We start from the raw sequence: 19,693 nt of genomic DNA on the forward strand, positions 1-19,693 counted from the left end.
CGACTCAAGCATGACTCAACCCGAACTCGACCCACATAGGTTACGACATTAACCCATATTGACCCAACCCGAGTTGACCTGATCCACCCTAACTCGTCTCATTTACCCGAATTGACACCTCCGTCCTTTATTAATGTAGTCGAACTACGTGGTAATGTTATCCTTTTGCAGGTTTGGATGTTCCTGTTTTAATCTTTCAATGCACTAACATTAACTCGTGAAGCAGAACAAAAGAGCTTTAAATTTGTTTTATACATGTTTGAAAAATTAACAATGACCTAAACTACTTAATCAAATTGTCTCTTTATCGAGTATTCCCTTTCATCCCTCTAAGGTTGCTCCAATTTCCTTTTTGTGTTTCCATTTAAGTTTGATTCGTATTATAAGATCAATAGGCGCCACCACTTTATTTTGACCTACATAAATTCGGTTTCATTAGGTTTGTTTTTTTTTTATACTACCTCCATGAACATTTTTGTGCAACTTTGGGGATGTTTGCGGTTTACGAGGCAAAGATTAGAGAAAGTTAAGAAATTTAATTAAAGGGATATGAGAGAGAAAGTAGGCTCACCCACTTGCATTTTTTGGTGGGAAATCCGGTCCTTCTAGGAGGGACGGATTCCCCCCCCCCCCCAAATTTTCACCAAAAATTCAAATTGGTTGATTTGGTGAAAATTTGTTTTCCCTCCTACTTTAAAAAAAAAGAAAAAAAAAACACCATAATTTCAAATTTTTGAGGCATTTGAAGCCTACATTCAGCATTTAGAAGGCATATAAATACCAGCCTCCATAATTCCAAGGACATTCAATGTGTCACCAATATTTACAAACATCAAATTTTCTCAAAAGATGAATTCCTACATCCAAAAGTTAGCACTAAATACCAATGATTAGCCCATTAAAACCCAAAAAAATCCGCTAAACTGAAATTAGTGATGCACATCATCAATCTTCATAATCTGCATCTCCTAGCATCCTTGATTATCTACAAATCTACATAGGGTAGCCTTCATCTCCTCCAAAAAAAAACATCATCAGCCACCCCTACATCATCAAGCTGAATCTGAAGAAAAACAAATCAGACACAATACAAAAAAAAGCTGAATCTGGGTTGATTCCCCAGAAATGCAACAACCAATTGAACAAGGGACTCAAGTTCCACAAAGAAAGCAGCTCAGCATGCAAAAAATAGAGAAATTGTTGATGCAATGTTGGTTAAAATGAATGAGGAGAATTTACCAAGGGGGCACATGAAACATTTATCAGTTCAATTCAATGTTCACAAATCCACTATCACAAGAATATTCACAAACATAAAAAAAAATAAAAAATAAAAAATAAAAAAAAACCCAGATGGCACAAGGGAATTTGATTGATGTCAGGACTAAGAAGTATGGCAGAACAGGTCGAAAGCCTGCAATGGAATTTTTGATGAATTCCTACAATCAGTCCCTTTGCATTTAAGGCAGACAAAAAGGAGTTATGCAACAACATTGAAGACCTCTCATGTCACTCTTCACAATTTGAAGAAAAGGGGAAGGCTAAGAACACACACAAGCAGCAATAAGCCAGCATTGTCATCAGCCCACAAGGTAGTTAGACTCAAATGGGTTCTGTCACATATTAATCCAATTACAGGTAATGAGGATCCCACATTTATTGATATGAACCATGTCAGACACATAGATGAGAAATGGTTTTATCTGAACCCTGATAAGAGGAGGTTTTATCTCCTACCAAGTGAGGAAGATCCAAACAGGGCAATACAGTCAAGAAGATTCTAGCTCAAGGCAATGTTTATGGCTTTAATTGGGAAGTCATTGTATGACACAAATGGGAAACTACTCCATGATAGGAAGTATGGCATATTCCCATTCACTGTCAAATAACAAGCAAAGAAATCCAGCAAAAACAGAGCAGCAGGAACTTGGGAAACAAAGGCAATCCAGAATGTAAACAGAGAAGTGATTAGAGATATGTTGCTGATAAAGGTGATACCAACAATTATCTTAAAGTGGGCTGATAGTCTGGCTAAAAATGTTGTCATCCAATGGGACAATGCAAAGCCTCACCAAGTTCCTAAGGATGTAGAGTTTATGGCAGCAACAACAGCAAATGGGTTCAACATTCAATTTGTTTTTCAGCCAACACAGTCACCTGATTTGAATGTGCTTGATTTAGGGTTTTTAGGTCTATTCAATCTTTGCAATATCAGTCTTTTCCTAGCAACCTAGATGAGCTACTTGAAAAAGTGATAGACTCTTATGACACATTCAATCCTCAAGTTAACAAGTACATTTGGATGAATTTGCAAAAATACATGATAAAGATCCGAAAAGGTGGGAACAAGTACAAAATACCCCACATGAACAAAAAAAAAACTTGAAAATCTTGGCATTCTACCAAATCAAGTAGAAGTGCATAAGGAAGTAGTGATGGAGGTTTTGGAGTACTTAAACACTATGTTTAAGCCAGCAAATCAAGGCACCGAACAAGCAACAGAAGATATGGAGGTAGATGCAGACTAGGGAACTCATCACAACAATGAAGAAATACATGGACTGCCACACATAACCACTTAGCTCTGTTAATCCTTTTTTTCTTTTTTTTTTCATTCACTTATTAGGTGGTTAGGTGTATTTTGTTGATTACAGTGATGCAAACATGTAAGGCAGTCTTATGTAAAGTCTTTTGCTGAAGGTGTGGTCCTTTTGTACCCACATTTTGAATGGAATAAAAATGAAAAAGAATCAGCTGTTATGTGGGCACTCAATCCATCAGAAGCTTTGTATGTCATTGTTGAATACAACACTAAGTCACAAGGTTACCTCATCAAAAACCGCAAAAAACAAATTGTTGGAGAAAAACACATGTGTTTAGTGAAATTCAATGGAGTCCCTTCATCATTTGGATTGTACAAAGTAAACAACACAGTAAAATGGGGGACTCAATACAAATGTGTAAAAAAGATAATTAATGGGGACTCCTTTAAAAATGTGTAAAAACAGTAAGGGACTGACATGTGTTGTCTACCTAAATGGTCATTGAGAACACTGTAAGGTATGACCATGCCAACTTGAAAAAAGAAAGGACACAACAACCTCATCATTCATCAATCAAACCCCCATAGGCACCATATGTCATTTTGGCAACACCAACCCAATCATAGAAGCCAATGAAACCAAAACATGCAGCATGAAGCAACAACAAGCCAACATAATCCATCAAAACAAACCAATAATAATCCAACCAGCAAACATAATCCTTTATAACAAGGCTATGTCAAGTCCAACAAGCCAACATATTCCAACAAGCCAATGGATCAGGCAAAAACACCAACACATACATGAAGCCAACATAATAAAAAACAACAAATAAAGCCAGCAGGTACAACAACCCAACACAACCAAACAACCAACAATCCAAAAGATCAGACAAATGAACTCAACACAACCAAACAGCCAACAGGTCCAACAACCCAACACAATCAGAAATAAGCAACATAGCCAACAAGCCACCAGATTAAATCAACATACTATAAAAAAAAAATCAATGGAAAGGGACTCAAATAAAAAATTAAATAATTTAGGGTTCGAAATCGTTACGCAAGCAGTCACTTGGAAGGTTGAACCTTTGGATTCATCCGCCTCGCACAGTGCTTCAAAGGAGGGCCTTGCACTTCACCATCTTCCACTAGAGGGGCAGCCTTCTTTGAAGGAGGTGATGAACCCTCCTTTTCAGGCTCATCATCAGAGGACAGAACGATCAACGCCTGATCTGGCAACCCACGCATCCGCCTTAGAGCCACTAACGCCGCCTTCCTTCAGGCCCCGATCTTCGTGGGTGGCCTAGCCTTCTTAGATCTGGGCTTTTTGGTGGGCCCAGAACTCCCCTCACCCCTGTCATAGACTGGATCTACAAATGCAGCGCTAAAATCAAGCGATTTCTTGCCACGGAACTCCCCCTCACCCTCGGCCCTCTTCAGACGCTCCTCCTCCTCAACGCTTTCAAGCACCTTACCCAAAGCCTTGTAGGTGGTCGACGTACAGTAAGGACCAGCCTCACCAGACTCATACAATTGGCAAGGAAAAGGAGATCCGGTCTCAGTAGATTGAATCAGGGACACAATCAAATTACCCTCACCGACGTCGTCGGTGGCCATGAAAGCCTCGTGAAGTGGATCAAGGTTAATCATGTTCTTGGGGGACTCTTTTTTTCAAGATATGACGTCTCAAGGTAAGATTTAAAGAGTAAGAATGGAGAAAACTAGGGACGAACAGGAGACAGAAAGACGAAAAAGATTATCCGAGAAAGACGAAGAAGATGAACCCGGTTCATCTTAGGAACTCTCCAGAAAATAAAAGGAAGCCTAGCCATCAGAAATTAATTTTTGGTGGTTGGGAAAGTGAGTTATGAGAGTAGTTAGGGGGAAATGGGATAATAAATGGAGGAAGTAATTAGATTAGGGTAATTTGATTAATTTAAGACTAATGTGATTAAAATAAAATATGGGTAAAATTAAGAAAATTTGATTTTTTTTAAGTAAGGGTAAATATGTAATTTCCAGGGTTTTTGTTTACTAAAAATAGGTTGCACACAATGTTTTGCGGACAAAAATAGTAAAATATTGCACATAAATATTAAAGGTAGTATTTCTTTTCAACAACACCTAAACGAAACTTTTTTTTTTAAAAGTAACAAAATTCTATTGGGACAATAATAAAGAGATGAAAAAAAATATTTTCTAAAAAATTTAGTGTGCTAATATCGGTTTTGTGATTGCTAGCCTGCTGGAGGAGTGTCACTCCACAGTCCACACTCCACACTCCACAATCCACAATCCACACTCATATGTCATAAACTCATAATTTGAGTCCAAATGAGTCATAAAGTCATTACATGAGGAGGAGAAATTCGAATTGTAATTATACACAGTATTTACTCAATTTTTACCATTACGTCAAGGCATCATTGATACAAGTAGTAAGAATGTAAGTAAGCACATGAGATGTTATAGGAAAATATATTAACTCCGTTTCATATTATTTGCGACAATTATATACTTTTTACTTATATTTTATATCAAAATGTTGCAAATAATATAAAAATAAAGTAATACGCGGTATAATTTATAATGTTGATTGGTTGGGCAGGGGTTATGAAAAATATTTGAGAGGAGAGAGTTGAGTAAATCTTGAGACCCCACAAGAGTCAGAAATAAATAAAGGAAAACACACTGAATTTCTTTCTCTTTTTCTCTGTGATGACTTTTTGGAGTGAAGTGGGAAAAACAGTGTCATGCTCCTCTGACAACTCTGACTCTCTGACTCTGACCCCCTGACCCTGAATCCTTTGATAGTAAATGCTCTTTTTCTGATGAACTATCAGAATTTATAACCTTTAGGAATCAACTTTCCCTTCACCAAGTTTCTTTATTTAATTATAATTTCCTAAAGGTTATGAAAAAAAGTTGTAATATTTGTTGCTTTTTTTTTTTTTTTTTTTACTTCATACGGAGTAATACTTTTCATTTATAGAAATAATCAAGTTGTGAAATACAGTATAAAGAATTAAAGATGGATCAAAACAAATTATTCAGGGGAAATTGTAGGGTGGGAGAATCAAGTAAAAAAAAATGCAAATGAGATTAGTGAGAAATAATAGAAATAATAATAATAATAATAATAATAATAATAATTGTGGAATTTGTGAGAGAGATTTATGAAAAACAAATACTCGTAATAAAGTTTTAATTAGTTTCAAATATTCCTTCCATCTTTAAAATTTTTTTTCTATTTGAATCGTAATTATCTCACAAAAGAAAAAAAAAATCAAAATATATTGAAATTTTAGAGACAGATGATTAGACTATACAGGATGTTTAATACAGACTTTACAGATGGAGTACTATGTTCCCATTCATTAATTTTTAAAATTTTGTTAAGGAGGGTTTGTTAATAGTGCAGAAATTGTTGGTGTTTGCATGTGTCTGTGATTCAGAAAGAGTACCTCAACAGTGAACAGTACTAGTTTACTTTCAATCCTTTTTCTCTCTATCTCTGCCGAATCTTACATATTAATACAGCTTATGTTATTTTATTTAATGACCTTAATACTGTTTATACCAATGAAAATCTCAACCAAACACATGTATCTTATCTACCAAATACCTCACTACTAAGAAAACCCAGTCCTTCATTCCCCACCATCATATTCAATATCAATGTTTATATTATAATATGTCACTAGATTAGACAATAGTCTGAATATATAGAACAACCAAGACAAAAAAGTTGCACATACTACGTATTTCTAAATTTTATCACATGATGCTAATTGCTAATAGTATTTTCCTAGCTAGCTTTAGCTGAGTATAAAATTGATAATGTGTAGTCATAATCATGAGTCAAAGTGGTTTTATGCCAAGTTTAGTCAATTGTCTATTAGTCTCAGCTATTCTACATCTAGATTTCATCAGCTTCCATGCAACCTTAACTGCTAAGATGGGTTTAGCCATTTTCTTAACAATTTCAGACTACTAGATCAAAATTTCATCTTTTTTTATAAAGGTAGAAGGAGTGTATTACTCATTTAAGTTTAAGAATATAAAGATAATAGTGGGTCGTGTTTGTACAAATGTGAACCCAAGTTGCTATTTTGTGGTTGGTTAACCCCGACCTAGCCCCTTACGATGTGGGCTATTGCACTACAAGTCATGGACTGATGGCACATCGGGATGGTACATCTGCATGTCATGCCGCGACAAGTCATGGCCTCATGGCACACCGGGATGGTCCGTCTGCGTGTTGTACCCATCAATAAACATGTATATCCAATTTGGTCCTCACTCTTTGACTTGTTACATGGTTGACTTGATAGCAAGGGTTAATGCTCAACTGTGTACATGAACTAGCAATGCCAGATGCCTCGTCTTTTGCTAAACATAAGCCTTCTATTTTTAGGGAAAACATGCTTAAATGAAAGTAGATCTAATTATAGCATGTCTAATGCTCATTTTAAATGGTTGTGCTTTACATATATCATCAGTCTAATCAATCCAGAAGGGTATCCATCTACAGTATATATAATCTACTATTCCATTCTACAGTCTAGACTCTAGAGTACGAAGATTTTTTGGTTTAAAAAAAAAAAAAATCGCCTTAAATGATAAGGTTGTTCTTGATAATGGAAAATTTGATTCTAATAATCCAACCTTTGCGCGGTCTTTTTTTTTTTTTTTTTATTAATCCTACCTTTTGATAATTCTACAATAATCCAAGCTTTTAGGGGTGTTTTATTCTATTAGGCCAAATCGGTTACCAACCTACAATAGCAAGTCACCTTGCCACGTGTCAAGTGATGATTCACCCAAATACATTTCAGATTTTTTTTTTTTAAAAAATAAAGATTACTCCCTCTATCCCATAATATGTGGAACGTTAGGGTGGACACGTAGTTTGAGAAAATTACAAGTGGGTCTATTTAAAACATTTGTTTATTATATAAAGGATTCACTTTTGTATTTTTATATTGTAAGAAAACGGTGGGAGAGATGGGGGTAATGAGGAGAGAGAAAATGTAGGATTTAATTGGGTTTTTGGGGTTTTTGGTCCCAAAGAGAGTATATGAAATACTTTTTTTATTAGTGGTTTCATTTCATATTTAGTAACGTGTCAAGTATTTTGAGACGAACGAAAATGGTAAATGTATCAAGTATTATGGGACGGTGGGAGTATTATTATTATTATTATTTTTTTTTTTATTTTTTTTTTATTTTTTTTTTTTTTACCAACTTTCCTCCTTTCTTTCTCTTTCTTCCATAAAAATAGCTCACTTGCTCGGTTCACCCACCACCAGCCACTCCCTCCCCTTTTCCGGTGCTTACCTCCATCCCAACCCCCTTTCTCTCTCCTTCTCCTTACACCAGCCGCCCCTCACCCTCCTTCCCTGCCACTGCTCCCCACCCCTGAGCACTGCCCATACGACCTCACCTTGATACCCCAACCGAAACTAAATGGCGAAAATTCATCACTCTAGCAAACCAAAATTCATCCGTTAATGGCGTTTTTGTGGGTTTGTCACCGTTCTCATGAGCGCACTCCATGATCGCACCATCTGGGTCTTCAATTAGGGCGTTAAATTGATGTTAGCAGCTGCCATTGTGGTTGAAATTACAATTGTTGGTGACTGAATTGTTGATTGCAAAGGGAGATTAGGGTGAAGACGGTGGTAATTAGTAAAAATCGAATTGGTGACGGTTTTAAGGTGAGCTGGGAAGTGGCCAGCGTTGATTGGTGGCGAATTGGTCTAGCAATTGGTGATGTGTGGGCTGTCGGAGGTCGGGCGGTTGTAGGTTGTTGCGTTGTGGTGTGATGTGGCTCGGTGGTTGGGTGCGAGGAGTTGATAGATGTAAGGGGGCTGATGAAGTGCGCAGGCTGGGCGTAATTGTTATTTGCTGTTATTGTTGTTGTGGGGTGTGGCCATGGTGCGGTGTAGTGTTTTAAAAGGTGTGGCAGCGGGAGATGGGAGGCGGGGAGGTGGCAGGGGATGGGGATGGTGGCCAAGGAGAGGAGGGAGGAAGGTGATGGCTGGCTGTGTTCTTTTTCTTTATATTTTTCTTCTTTTTTTTTAATTTTCAAAAAAGGAAATTGAAAATGGAAAAAAAAATTTACCTGAAGAACAAGTTACAGGTTACTTTGGCCTAATAGAATAGAACACCCTGTAAAGGCTTTTTTTTTTTTTTTTTTTTTTTTTTGTTTTTTTACTAAACACCTTCTGTTGAATTATTGTGGAATTATCAAAATGTCAGATTAATAAAATTAGACCACGCAAAGGTTGGATTATTATAATCAAATTTTTCTTAATCAATTGATCTATAGGTTACACTTAAAAGTAGAGTAGAGGGTAAAGGAATCCATATCTCCAAATATCTGCACTTTGCAGGATTTATAAGCTAATTAGAGTAATAGTAGGGTAGACAAGATTATAAGCTATTACCTTCGTTTTTTATTTTATAAGCTAGAGACGAGATTACGCGGGTTTTAGGTGATTTAATAAAATAAGATGTTTGTGGGGTAGATAAGGTTATTAATTATTTTATTGAAAAGTAAAGTGGTATGAGAGGGAGTGGTGACCATTAGAGAAGTGAGAAATGATAAAGTAAAAAAGAGTGGGGACATTAGTTGGTAAAAATATATTATTAAATTGTAAGAGATTTCCATGATAAAGTAAGAAAGAGTGGGGACATTAGTAGGTAAAGATATATTATTAAATTGAACGAGATTTTCAAAAATGAAACTCTAGCTTATTAAAAAAACGGACAAAAATAGTACTCTAGCTTATAAAAAAACGGAGGGGGTAATTGGTTTAGTATTTATATGTTAGACACTTAGATTTGATCATACCATTATTTTTTAATTTCCGTTCCCTCATTGCTAAAAGACTTGGGAGTTGTTTAGCTCACCTTAATTTTACTTATCTGAACTTATCTGATCTGATCTGATCTAATCTGAACTGGTCTGATCTTATTTTGTTTGTTCTAGTCTGATCTGATCTGGTTTGATTTGATATGATCTGGTCTGATTTGATCTGATCTGAATGTCAGATTTGACCAAACTTAGACCTTAAGTAGTGTACGATAATCTATAAGGAAAAAAGTATCAAGTGGGGTCTTGTTAGATTCGCAATAATGTATATTTTATTAATATATAGTTTTCATAATTTTTTTATTACGAAAATTAAAGATATTTAGCGATAAAAAATGCACGTAAAATGATGGTCTAATCTGAACTTATTTTTTCTGATCTGATTTGATCTGAACTTATTTTTTATGATTTGATCTGATCTAAATTTATTTTTTCTAAAATAAGTAAAAATAAATTAAACTAAACAATGCCTAAGTATATTTATAATAAAAAAAATATACAAAAAGTTTGTATAGTAGTTAGAAAGTATGCATTGTTACGACTCTAATAAGACAGCAATTTATAATTATTTTTCTTGTTCTTATTTCTTAGGAAGTATACATGTAGTTCACTCGTTTTATTTAAGCACACTTACCATTGCATATATTTAGACCATTGGCATTAATATCTCTTGTTATGCATTTTTTAAAAAAAAAATAGATATTTAAAAATATATACATCAAGACAAATCTAATAAAATTTATTTTACTACACATATAAATCTCCAATATAATTAAAATTCGCCAATATAATTTTATAATTAAAATTTTTTTTATTAATGAAAACCTTTTTCTTCTTGTCCAAAAAAAAAAAAATCGCCAATATGATCAAATAGTTTATGTAAATACGGTTAAAATTAAATAGATTATCTTTAAAAAAAAAATTTAAGGCTCGTTTGGTTGAATGTGGGAAATGCAAAATCTATGGAAAATTCTCATGTAATTGGAATTACTAAGAAATGCCAAATTGTGTTTGGTTAACCATAAGAAGTGGAAGAGGGTGAGGAATAGCTCAAGTGGTTAGAGCTTTCCGCCCGATTTCAGAATATTCTAGGATTGATTCTCACCCCCGCCCTTGTGGCTCTCTAGGATCGATTACTCCCTCCGTGTTTAAATAAATGAAACGTTTTGACTTTCACGGAGTTTAGGAAGGTTAGTTGAATTTATTAAAATAATAGGTAGTGGGGGTATAAGTTTGAGGAGAGAGAACAAAATAAGAGGTTTTGTGGGGACCATGAATTAGTAGAATATTATTAAAAAAATAGAGAGAAATTATTAAAAAAAGGAAATATTTCATTTATTTAAACACGGGCATAAAAGGAAAACGTTTCATTTATTAAAGGGTAATGCTATATGTAGCCCTTAGGGCTACGAATAAGCATTTAATAACTTTCCTTATTTGGTATTAATTTAGAAATGCATGATAAAATCACGCGCAAATCAGTGTAATTAATGTTATATTATCATTGTTTTTTCCATTTTTAGCTTCTTATATGTAGCCTTAATGGCTATGTATAGCATTTTCCTTTATTAAAACACAGATAGCATTTTCCTTTATTAAAACACAGAGAGAGTAAATTTCTCCATTTTGTGGGAAGTGAAAATTCATGGAAACTTCTACTTCCCATGAATTTGTCAACCAAACAACTCAAAAAAATTCTAATTCCAAGGAATTTCAACTTCCCATGTTTTTATTTGTCAACCAAACGACACCTAAATTTAATAAAATTTTAATGTCTAATCAAAATAATTTAAAATAAAATATGATTACTCCGTAAAGATTAGATGGACTAAACATAATTGTAGTGATTTATCTTGTACTTCCTCCGTTCTTTTTTACTTGACCTATTTTGAATTTTGACTTAGTGTGAGTTGTTGTTACTTAGAGCATGTACCGGAGTTTCTAAACTCTACTTTGCTTTGCGTACTTGTCCTCCTAGTAAATTTGAGGCAGCTCAGCGCACATTCGATGGGGCTCTTCGATCTTCCATGGAGCGTATTGTTACTGCTTCGATCGGGACTTGGGTTTGGCGATTAGCAGTGGCGGCTTGGCACCTTACCATTTGCGTTTGGAGGGCTTGGTGCTTATTCCGCAGGTGATGTTCGTCATTATGCTTTTCTTACTTCTTGATTACAGTCTGTTGGGTTGCAGACAAAGCTTCTACGACATGCTGGCATTGTTGGTCTTGGTCGACCCTTTGAAGATGCATTGAGTCTGTTTAATAAAACGGTGTAGTCTGGCATTTTGAGTAATCCTAGTGAGGTTGCTGCCCCTAAACTCATGAAGAAATTGGCAGATATATATTTCACAAAGGTTACCGCTTCTGCAGAATCCACCTTTTCTTTATCTCCTCGACAATCAGCTTTGTGGAAATCGCAGCAGGGAGATCACACCTCTGCTTGGCTTCGGGCGGTCCCTATTTCGGGGTTGGGTCAGACGATAAATGCAAAGACTTACCGATGTGTGTTGTGCTACCGATTAGGTGTTCCATTATTTTCTGTCTCGACGTCGTGCTTTACTTGTTCAAGGGTTTTTACTGGGGATATTTTCGGTGATCACGCGATATTGTGGGCTGGTATTGTGGGTATTAAACATTGGCATGATGTAGTTCGGGATACCTTTGTTGATGTTTTCTATCTTTCTAGGATTTCAGCAAGATAGAAGGTTGACATTAGATTGTCTGGAGAGAACGACGGGGCTCTCACACCTGCAGATGTGTTAGTTTATTCCTGGGATCGTGGTCGCGATATTTGTGTTGATTTGATAGAGCCTTCTCCTTACACATTTTGGGCTATCTGACTTTTGTTCCTGGACAGGTTGTGGCTGATGCGGCTCATCGAAAGCGAGTTAAGTATGAAGCTAGTTGTCAAAAGATTGGATATGGTTTCATTCCCTTCTCTTTTTTCTTCACTTGGGGAATTAGAAAAGGAGGTTGTTGCATTGCTGAAGTGGATTCAGAAGTTCTCGACGAAGCAAGATATTGGGGCACGTGCTGCTGCTCATATCTTCACTAAAATAGGATTTTCTATACCTAGAGGAGTGGGGCCCAAATTGTATCTCGACTTCCCACTAATTTTTTGTAGGTTGTATTACTTTGTCTGTTTTTGAGATATAATAATAATAATAATAACACTATACTAATTTTTTATTGGCTAGTTTTGACTTTTATTTAATATCAAAATTAAAATAAATTATTATTTATCTAATTTTAAAAATTGATTTATTAATTTTGAAATAATTTTTGAATTTTTAAAAATAATCTTCTTAATTAATTTACAAAATTCAATTTATTGGCCTAACCGTCTAAGAGAGTCTAAAATAAATATAAATAAAAATTTATAGAACACGTGGCAATAGATTTTGTCATCAGAAATCTTACTAGAAAATTAATCATAAGCTGGTAGTTGTGATCTAAGGATAGATAGTAGGATGGTGGGCTGAAGCAAAGAGAATGAGAAATTGAGGCAGCTTGTAATTTATGTTATTCTGCAAATTCATGTTCATCAGTTAATTTAATAACAGTAGTAAATTACTCAGTAAAGTGGTCCAAAAAGCTTTAAAGAGCAGGAGGTGAAACTCATGTGAAAAAAGCTAGTACAAGATAGTCAAGGTAAATTTATAGAAAGATGCATTTGGCAATAAGATGTGAATATTCATTTATCACTCCATTTATTTTTATGATTATGAGACCAATTTTTGTAATATTATGAATATGACAGTACATTGGAATGATTTTTCTTTTCTATCCCCACATAATTATTAAGGAAGTTTTGGTGCAATAACAAAGTAATGTAACAAATGATTTAAGAGAATTGTACATAGATGAAAAGGCTTCAATGCATTTGCTTTTTGTGAATTACGTTTTCAACTATAAGACAAATATACACATACTCACTCGATTTCAAATTACTTGTTATAATTATTACATCTTTATTGCAAAACTTTCCTACGTCCTCTACTCTATGAAGAATCACTATTAGATTATTTACGTACTTATCTACCCCACTAAATTTTACCGAATACTTTATACTCCAAAATGAATGGAGTGTATTATAAAGAATACTTATAAATTTTATTGTTGATTCTTATAATCTAGTCAAATAACCATGTGATAATTCCTTAGAATTTTGAGAAAAGACTTATATGTTTGACACGGAGTCAGTGGCGGACCTAGCCTTGTTCATGCTGGGTCACGTAACACAGGAAAATAAAAAGGTTAAAACAAAAATGAAAGCCAATATAACCCATATGCATCTCCGTGGTTCAATAGTCGAGTGTTTTACGTGAAATACTTTCCTAGTTGGCAGTGGCGGACCTGGCCTTGTGCCTGGTGGGTCAAGTGACTCACCAGGGCCCAAAAAAAAATCTAAGATTTAAAAAAAAAAAAATGGTTTCTGGGAAATGGGGTTTCATGGAGTAGATAAAGCTCAGAAGTTGCTTAAATGGAGGAGAGAGAAAATATCGGACAAGCTCACGAGCTACTTCAATGGAAGAGAGAAATTGGAGCTGCATCAATGGAAGAGAGAGAAAATGTCGGGAAAGGGAAACAGAGTAGGAGAGAGAAAATTAGGGTAAGTGTGAGAATTTGAAAAGACGATATGTGAGATGGAATTTGAAAGTTTGAGAGGAAGAGATTTCAGGGATGACCATGGGAGCTAGGTGATACGAAGGAGATAGAAGATAGGTGGATTTATTTGATATATTGTTTTCTTTTTCCTTCTTTTCATATACATCATTATTACTTTATTAGAATACTGTGCTAGGTGATGCTCTAAAATTGATATACCCTAAAATGAAATGATATTAAATAGACTTGCTTATCTGCAAAAGCAAGAGTACTTCTCCTGATTTCAAAATGTGTCAGTCTCTCAATTTTTAGATTGCTTTCCAAACTATTGAGCCAATCTGAATACCGTTCATTATGCACTACTTTCTGCATTTTCCAAAACATAATCTTGTTTTTTTTTTCAAGTATTAGCATGCTTCTTTTCTTTCTTTGGCTCTTAAAAAATGAAGCAAATATCCTTAACAGTTTGTGTATTCCTCGTGTAGTTTCAATGGCCACAGTTTGTGTTAGGGTCTTCGATTCTTGTTGTGATGTTGATATAATTGAGGTGGACTTAATTTTGTAAAGGCTTGTATTTGCATGAATTTGACCCAAATACAAATCCTAATGACTGTATTATCCAAACAGGCCCAAATGGGAATTTCAAATGAAATCCGCATATCCAAACAGGCCATAAAAAAATTCCCAGAAATTTCATTTGGGAAATAATTTCCCGTGAAATACAACTTCTTATGGAAAATTATTTCCCTTATCAACCAAACGAGTTATTACTTCATACTGCTGTTTTGTGTCCTCTTGTTGCCTTCGATTCTAGTCCTGCTTGCTTAATGCTTATCAACAACACTTCTGTTTTGTGTCCTCTTGTTGAAGATCATATGCATTTTGCCCTATTTCTTACATTGTTGTTGTTTTTGCGAGTGTTTCGACCTAAGTTTCGTATATTTAGTTGGTTGCATATACTTAATATTTAGTTCTTTAATGTTATTTAGCTTCTGAGAAAGAGGGTACAAAAACAGAGGATATATGGTTTCTGGGTTTTTGAATGTATTTTTTAGTACTATTATTTGGTTGTTTGGTAAATTTTTTTTTTTTTACATATTTGGTTATCGATTGTGACTCACCAGTCGGAAATTCCTGGGTCTGCCACTGCTAGTTGGCGCAGAATATCAACTTTGCTGCTTGCTTAGCTTGCATCACAATAAAGGTGACAAATATCTAATGCAAAATTTTGAAGTGTATGAAGATATCTCCAATAATATTTGCAATCTTCCGTAGTTGACTGCAAAAACATTATCAATTATGATACGAATGTTGCAAAATCTCGTTTTATATCGTGGTGGAGCATAAGGGCCTTTGCCATGTAAGAATGAGTGCCTAAATTGTAGTTGGTGATTGTCTACACTTCTGTTTTCGAGTTGCGAAGGATGAAACTCGCAATTGTTAAAGTCGCTCTAACAAGATGATTTATTACTTATTTGGTTGAACACAGAAAGTAATATTGCTTAAGAAGATGAGTTTTCATGTGATCTTAATTCCTAAGAATTGCTAATTGATGTGGTTGAGCATTTTTATGGGAAGTACTGTAGAATTTCTTAAATGTAACTTTTTATAATTTTGTCAACCAAACTACTCTATCTTATTCCCCAACTTAATGAGTATAAAGTTAAATATACCCCTTAATATATTTCACTTGTTTATCAAAAAGATCAACTTATATTTTCTCTAGTTTATGTCACGCACAACACTTAGCTATATGCCTATATACTCCCTCCGTCCCACAATATATTTCTTGTTTTCCTATTTTGGAGACCCAAAATATTGTTCTTATTTTTATTTTTGAATAGTATTGAAAGATCACTATACCCTCATTTTTTTAACTTTATTTATTAAACTTTCTAATTTTGCCCTTAACTTATCCACTTGCATTGTATTTTTTTCCACCTTCTCTCTCTAACTTTTGTCTATAATTGTACTTTTCACCTTTTTCACCTTAAATTATCCACTTGGCTTATACTTTTGTCTAGCTTTTTTTCACTTTTAATGTACTTTTTCCAATTCTCCTCCTATTTTTTAAATACCGTAAAAAAACACAATAGGAACTATTTTATGAGACTGAGGAAGTACAGTAATATACATATACTGCATTGTTTATGTACAAAATTCACGAGATTGAAGTTGTGCTAGTCTCTAGTCTCTACTAAGGTTAAACTTTCCAAATTAAAAATGTTCCTAGATAAGACAGAGAGAAATTAACAGTTAGTGAAAGATGTAAAAACAAAGAATTAGCTGTCTAAATCTGAGCACATAAACCAACAAATCTTTTACTAACACCTCTCTTCTTTCTTTCATTAGTTTTTGTTTTATGGGATTCTGCAAAAGATTGGCAGAGACAAATAGCTGCACACATGCAGCAGTTTTAGCCATAACATTTCAGCATCCCTGAACCTAACAGCAACAGCACTTACAGCAGCATCTGCTGCTTCAGAGTTGCAGTCATAATTTCTGCAGTAGACTTCTGCATTTCATAGCATACCCCCCTTCTCTTCTAGAGAGATAAACTCAAATCTTAGAGAGAGAAACTAAACCCAAAAAAAATTAATTTTTTTTTTATAAAAAATGAGGTGGGTTACAGTAACAGTAACAGCAGTATAGCAGCAGAACCTTTGCTCATCTGAACCATTAGTTTTATCCATGTACAGAAGATTCTGCCAAACACTCCCTTCTTTCTCTCTCTAATTTCTCTCTCTAAGTGGTCTCTTAAAATAAATATTTCCTCCCCCTCCTCTTAAATATTCCCACTTCACTTCAATTCACACTACTTCCACTCTTCTTTCTCTCTCTCTCTTCAAAAGAAGCTATCTTTTTTCTTTTTTTCACTTCCCCTGTTTTTGCTTGCTCTGTTCTTACAATTTCCCCTGTTTTTTTTGCTCAAAAAATCACAAAGTTTTCTTACTTTCTGTGTTAAATTTATCACAATGAGTACTAGTACTGCAACTGCAACAGCAGCATCAGGAGGAAGAACAAAGTTCCCATTTACAGCAACTCAATGGCAAGAACTTGAACACCAAGCTCTAATCTACAAATACATGGCTGCTGGAATCCCTATTCCCTCTGATCTCCTCTTCACCGTTAAGCGCAGCCTCGATTCATCGATTTCATCCAAGCTATTCCCTTACCAACCTTCCCCTTGTAAGTTTTTTGTTCATTTCGAAAGCATTGAACATTTTGTATTTTTAATTTAATGGCGTTCATTTTGATCATGACATAATGTAACCAATATTTTTGCAGTGGGATGGAATCCGTATCAAATGGGGTACGGTAAAAAAATCGACCCAGAACCAGGAAGATGCAGAAGAACAGATGGTAAAAAATGGAGGTGTTCAAAAGAAGCATACCCAGATTCAAAGTACTGTGAAAGGCACATGCATAGAGGCAAGAACCGTTCAAGAAAGACTGTGGAATCATCACCTTTGACTACTGCAAATTCAAATTCTTCAAATAATAATAATAATAATAATAATAATAATAATAATAGTCATAATAATAATAATAATAATATTAGTATTAGTAGTAATAATAATTGTTCAACTACAAATTCATCACTGACAGTTGCATCAGCAGCAGCATCTTTGACCAATCAATCACTTCTCAGTAAAAACCCTTGTTCTGTTTCTTCTGCTTCTCTGTTTTCTCTCCCTTCTCCTGATTCCTCTTGTAATTCTCTTTACCCTCCTTTCAAAAACAATCACAAGGACTATAACAGGTTTGTCTTTCTTTCCCTCTTTTTTAATGATAGTCTATCTCGGTTTAGTTGTCACATCGCGAGTTTATATTTTATTAATTGTTAGGTTACGGGTTTAAATTACATTGTTAGGACTATTAATTAGACTTATTATCGCTAACTGTCATTATATGGGATGTGGGTGTTATGTTATGCAGGGAAAGGTATTACCAAGGGTTAAAAGAGGAAGTGGGGGAACATGCATTTTTCACAGAAAGTTCAGGATCAAGTATGAGAGGATTTTCAGGATCATCAATGGAAGAAACATGGCAACTAGGTAACTTAGATCATCATCAACAACATTCAAAGCAAAGTGGTGGGTATCCCAATTACTTGCAGCAGCTTAACAATGGTAGTGCTGCTGCTGCCGCCGCGGCGAAGCAGCAACAAGAGAAGCAATGCTACATTTGGGGTATAGATTTTAACTGTGATTTATCAATGAAAGTTGAAGATGAAAGAGAGAATTTTCATGAAAAAACAACCCATCATTTCTTTGATGAATGGCCTATAAAAGGTGGTGGTGGAAGAGGAGGAAGAGATAATTCATGGCTTGATTCTTCATCAACTACACAGCTTTCTATTTCCATCCCTAATTCTTCTTCTCATCATCATGACTTTTTCCTCGCAAATTCTAGGGAAACTTAATTATAATTGGTAATTATGTTTTACATTCTTAATTTTTTTCATAATAGGAGTATATAATATGCTTTTATTTCTAATTTTTTTGCCTTTTTTTGAAGTGGTTGTTTGGTGTTGGCTTTTAATGTGACAAATATTTGTTTGTCATATTATGTCCTTTCTTTTTTTTAGTAAATAATTATTTTTCTATTTATTTTTGCAGATGGAGTTGAGAATTTCAAGAGCTGGGTGTGAGTGGGACTCTGAATCAAAGGTCACCAGAAAAAGAGAGCTGTTACTGAAATTTGGTGGGTGGGGGTCAGTCAGTCTGCTGTTAATTTTTTTTTAACTTTTTCATTTTATTTTACTTTAGGTTTTTTTTTTTTTTTTTTTAACTTTTGCGTATTTCTGTTTCAATCTCTGTAAGTTGTGGAGTGATAGGACTTGGTACTGGACTGTGGAAGAAGACAATGTATTTTCATTGGAAGTTTTCTGAAAAGTGTGACTGACTCAAATTATGTGCCAATTTTATCTTTTATGATATTTTAATTGTAATATTTTTCTTTTTTCTTTTGGTATACACCATCATAATTTCTAAAGGAAAAGAACCCATGTTTTTTTTCCTATGGCCTTTTCTTGATTCTATTCTATTCCTTTCTTGCCTGTCAATTGTGAAATGACTCTGCACATAACACTCATTTTAGTATTTAGCATTCTTAAAATATCTCTGAAATGAGTGTTCTGGTCATTTGTCGCGATTGATACTGTTTATGTGTACGAGTTTGATTAATTCTCCGTATTATACACTCTACACGCTTAAATAAATAAACTTGTTGAGGATATTTTTAGGTTTTAGGAGGTGTTACTTTCCCTCTACTTGAAAGGCAGATGACAGCTTGACCCCTTTTGGCAGGTTCTTAAGTTGGTTTTTCAGTTTTCAGAGCTTTTGTTGTTTGTTTTAAGACTTCTACTTGTTTGATTATATTAAGGTTGGGTCCCACAAATATGCCAGTTTTGGCTTTTCCCTTGTGATAAAAACTTCATGTTATTCAGAACTTAAGAAAAGATTTAATTAAACTGCCATTAAAATCTTAGACAGATAGTGTAATAAATTTAACTTGTGGAATCCAATTACTATTAATAGAGGAGTAACTGAATAAGACAGGCAACTAGATAGCTGATAGCTACATTTATGACCCTTATTTTAAAGGGTGTGATTTTTGTAGTTTGGTAAGCTAATCTAATTGGAATCCAAGGTAGTCA

The 19,693-nt window shown here is 34.6% G+C and overlaps 1 protein-coding gene across 1 annotated transcript; it reads left to right on the top strand.

Annotated features, from left to right (window-relative positions):
• The first annotated feature begins 16,269 nt into the window (after positions 1-16,269).
• On the top strand, positions 16,270-18,956 carry LOC110682990 (growth-regulating factor 6-like). The gene is made up of 4 exons (XM_021859324.1): positions 16,270-17,220; positions 17,320-17,794; positions 17,971-18,466; positions 18,654-18,956. Exons 1-3 carry the CDS (start codon positions 17,007-17,009, stop codon positions 18,455-18,457), a joined length of 1,176 nt encoding a protein of 391 aa, XP_021715016.1. The 5' UTR covers positions 16,270-17,006; the 3' UTR covers positions 18,458-18,466; positions 18,654-18,956.
• The last annotated feature ends 737 nt before the right edge of the window (positions 18,957-19,693 follow it).

The sequence above is a fragment of the Chenopodium quinoa genome, unplaced genomic scaffold (assembly GCF_001683475.1).
Source record: "Chenopodium quinoa cultivar QQ74 unplaced genomic scaffold, ASM168347v1, whole genome shotgun sequence".
NCBI classification, from domain to species: Eukaryota; Viridiplantae; Streptophyta; class Magnoliopsida; order Caryophyllales; family Amaranthaceae; genus Chenopodium; species Chenopodium quinoa.

Bases quoted from the DNA above. Each gene is read 5' to 3' on its own strand.
- LOC110682990 (XM_021859324.1), top strand. From the start codon at position 17,007: ATGAGTACTAGTACTGCAACTGCAACAGCAGCATCAGGAGGAAGAACA. The intron at 17,221-17,319 runs GTAAGTTTTTTG...ATATTTTTGCAG, and splicing joins CCCTTACCAACCTTCCCCTT to TGGGATGGAATCCGTATCAA. The intron at 17,795-17,970 runs GTTTGTCTTTCT...TATGTTATGCAG, and splicing joins AATCACAAGGACTATAACAG to GGAAAGGTATTACCAAGGGT.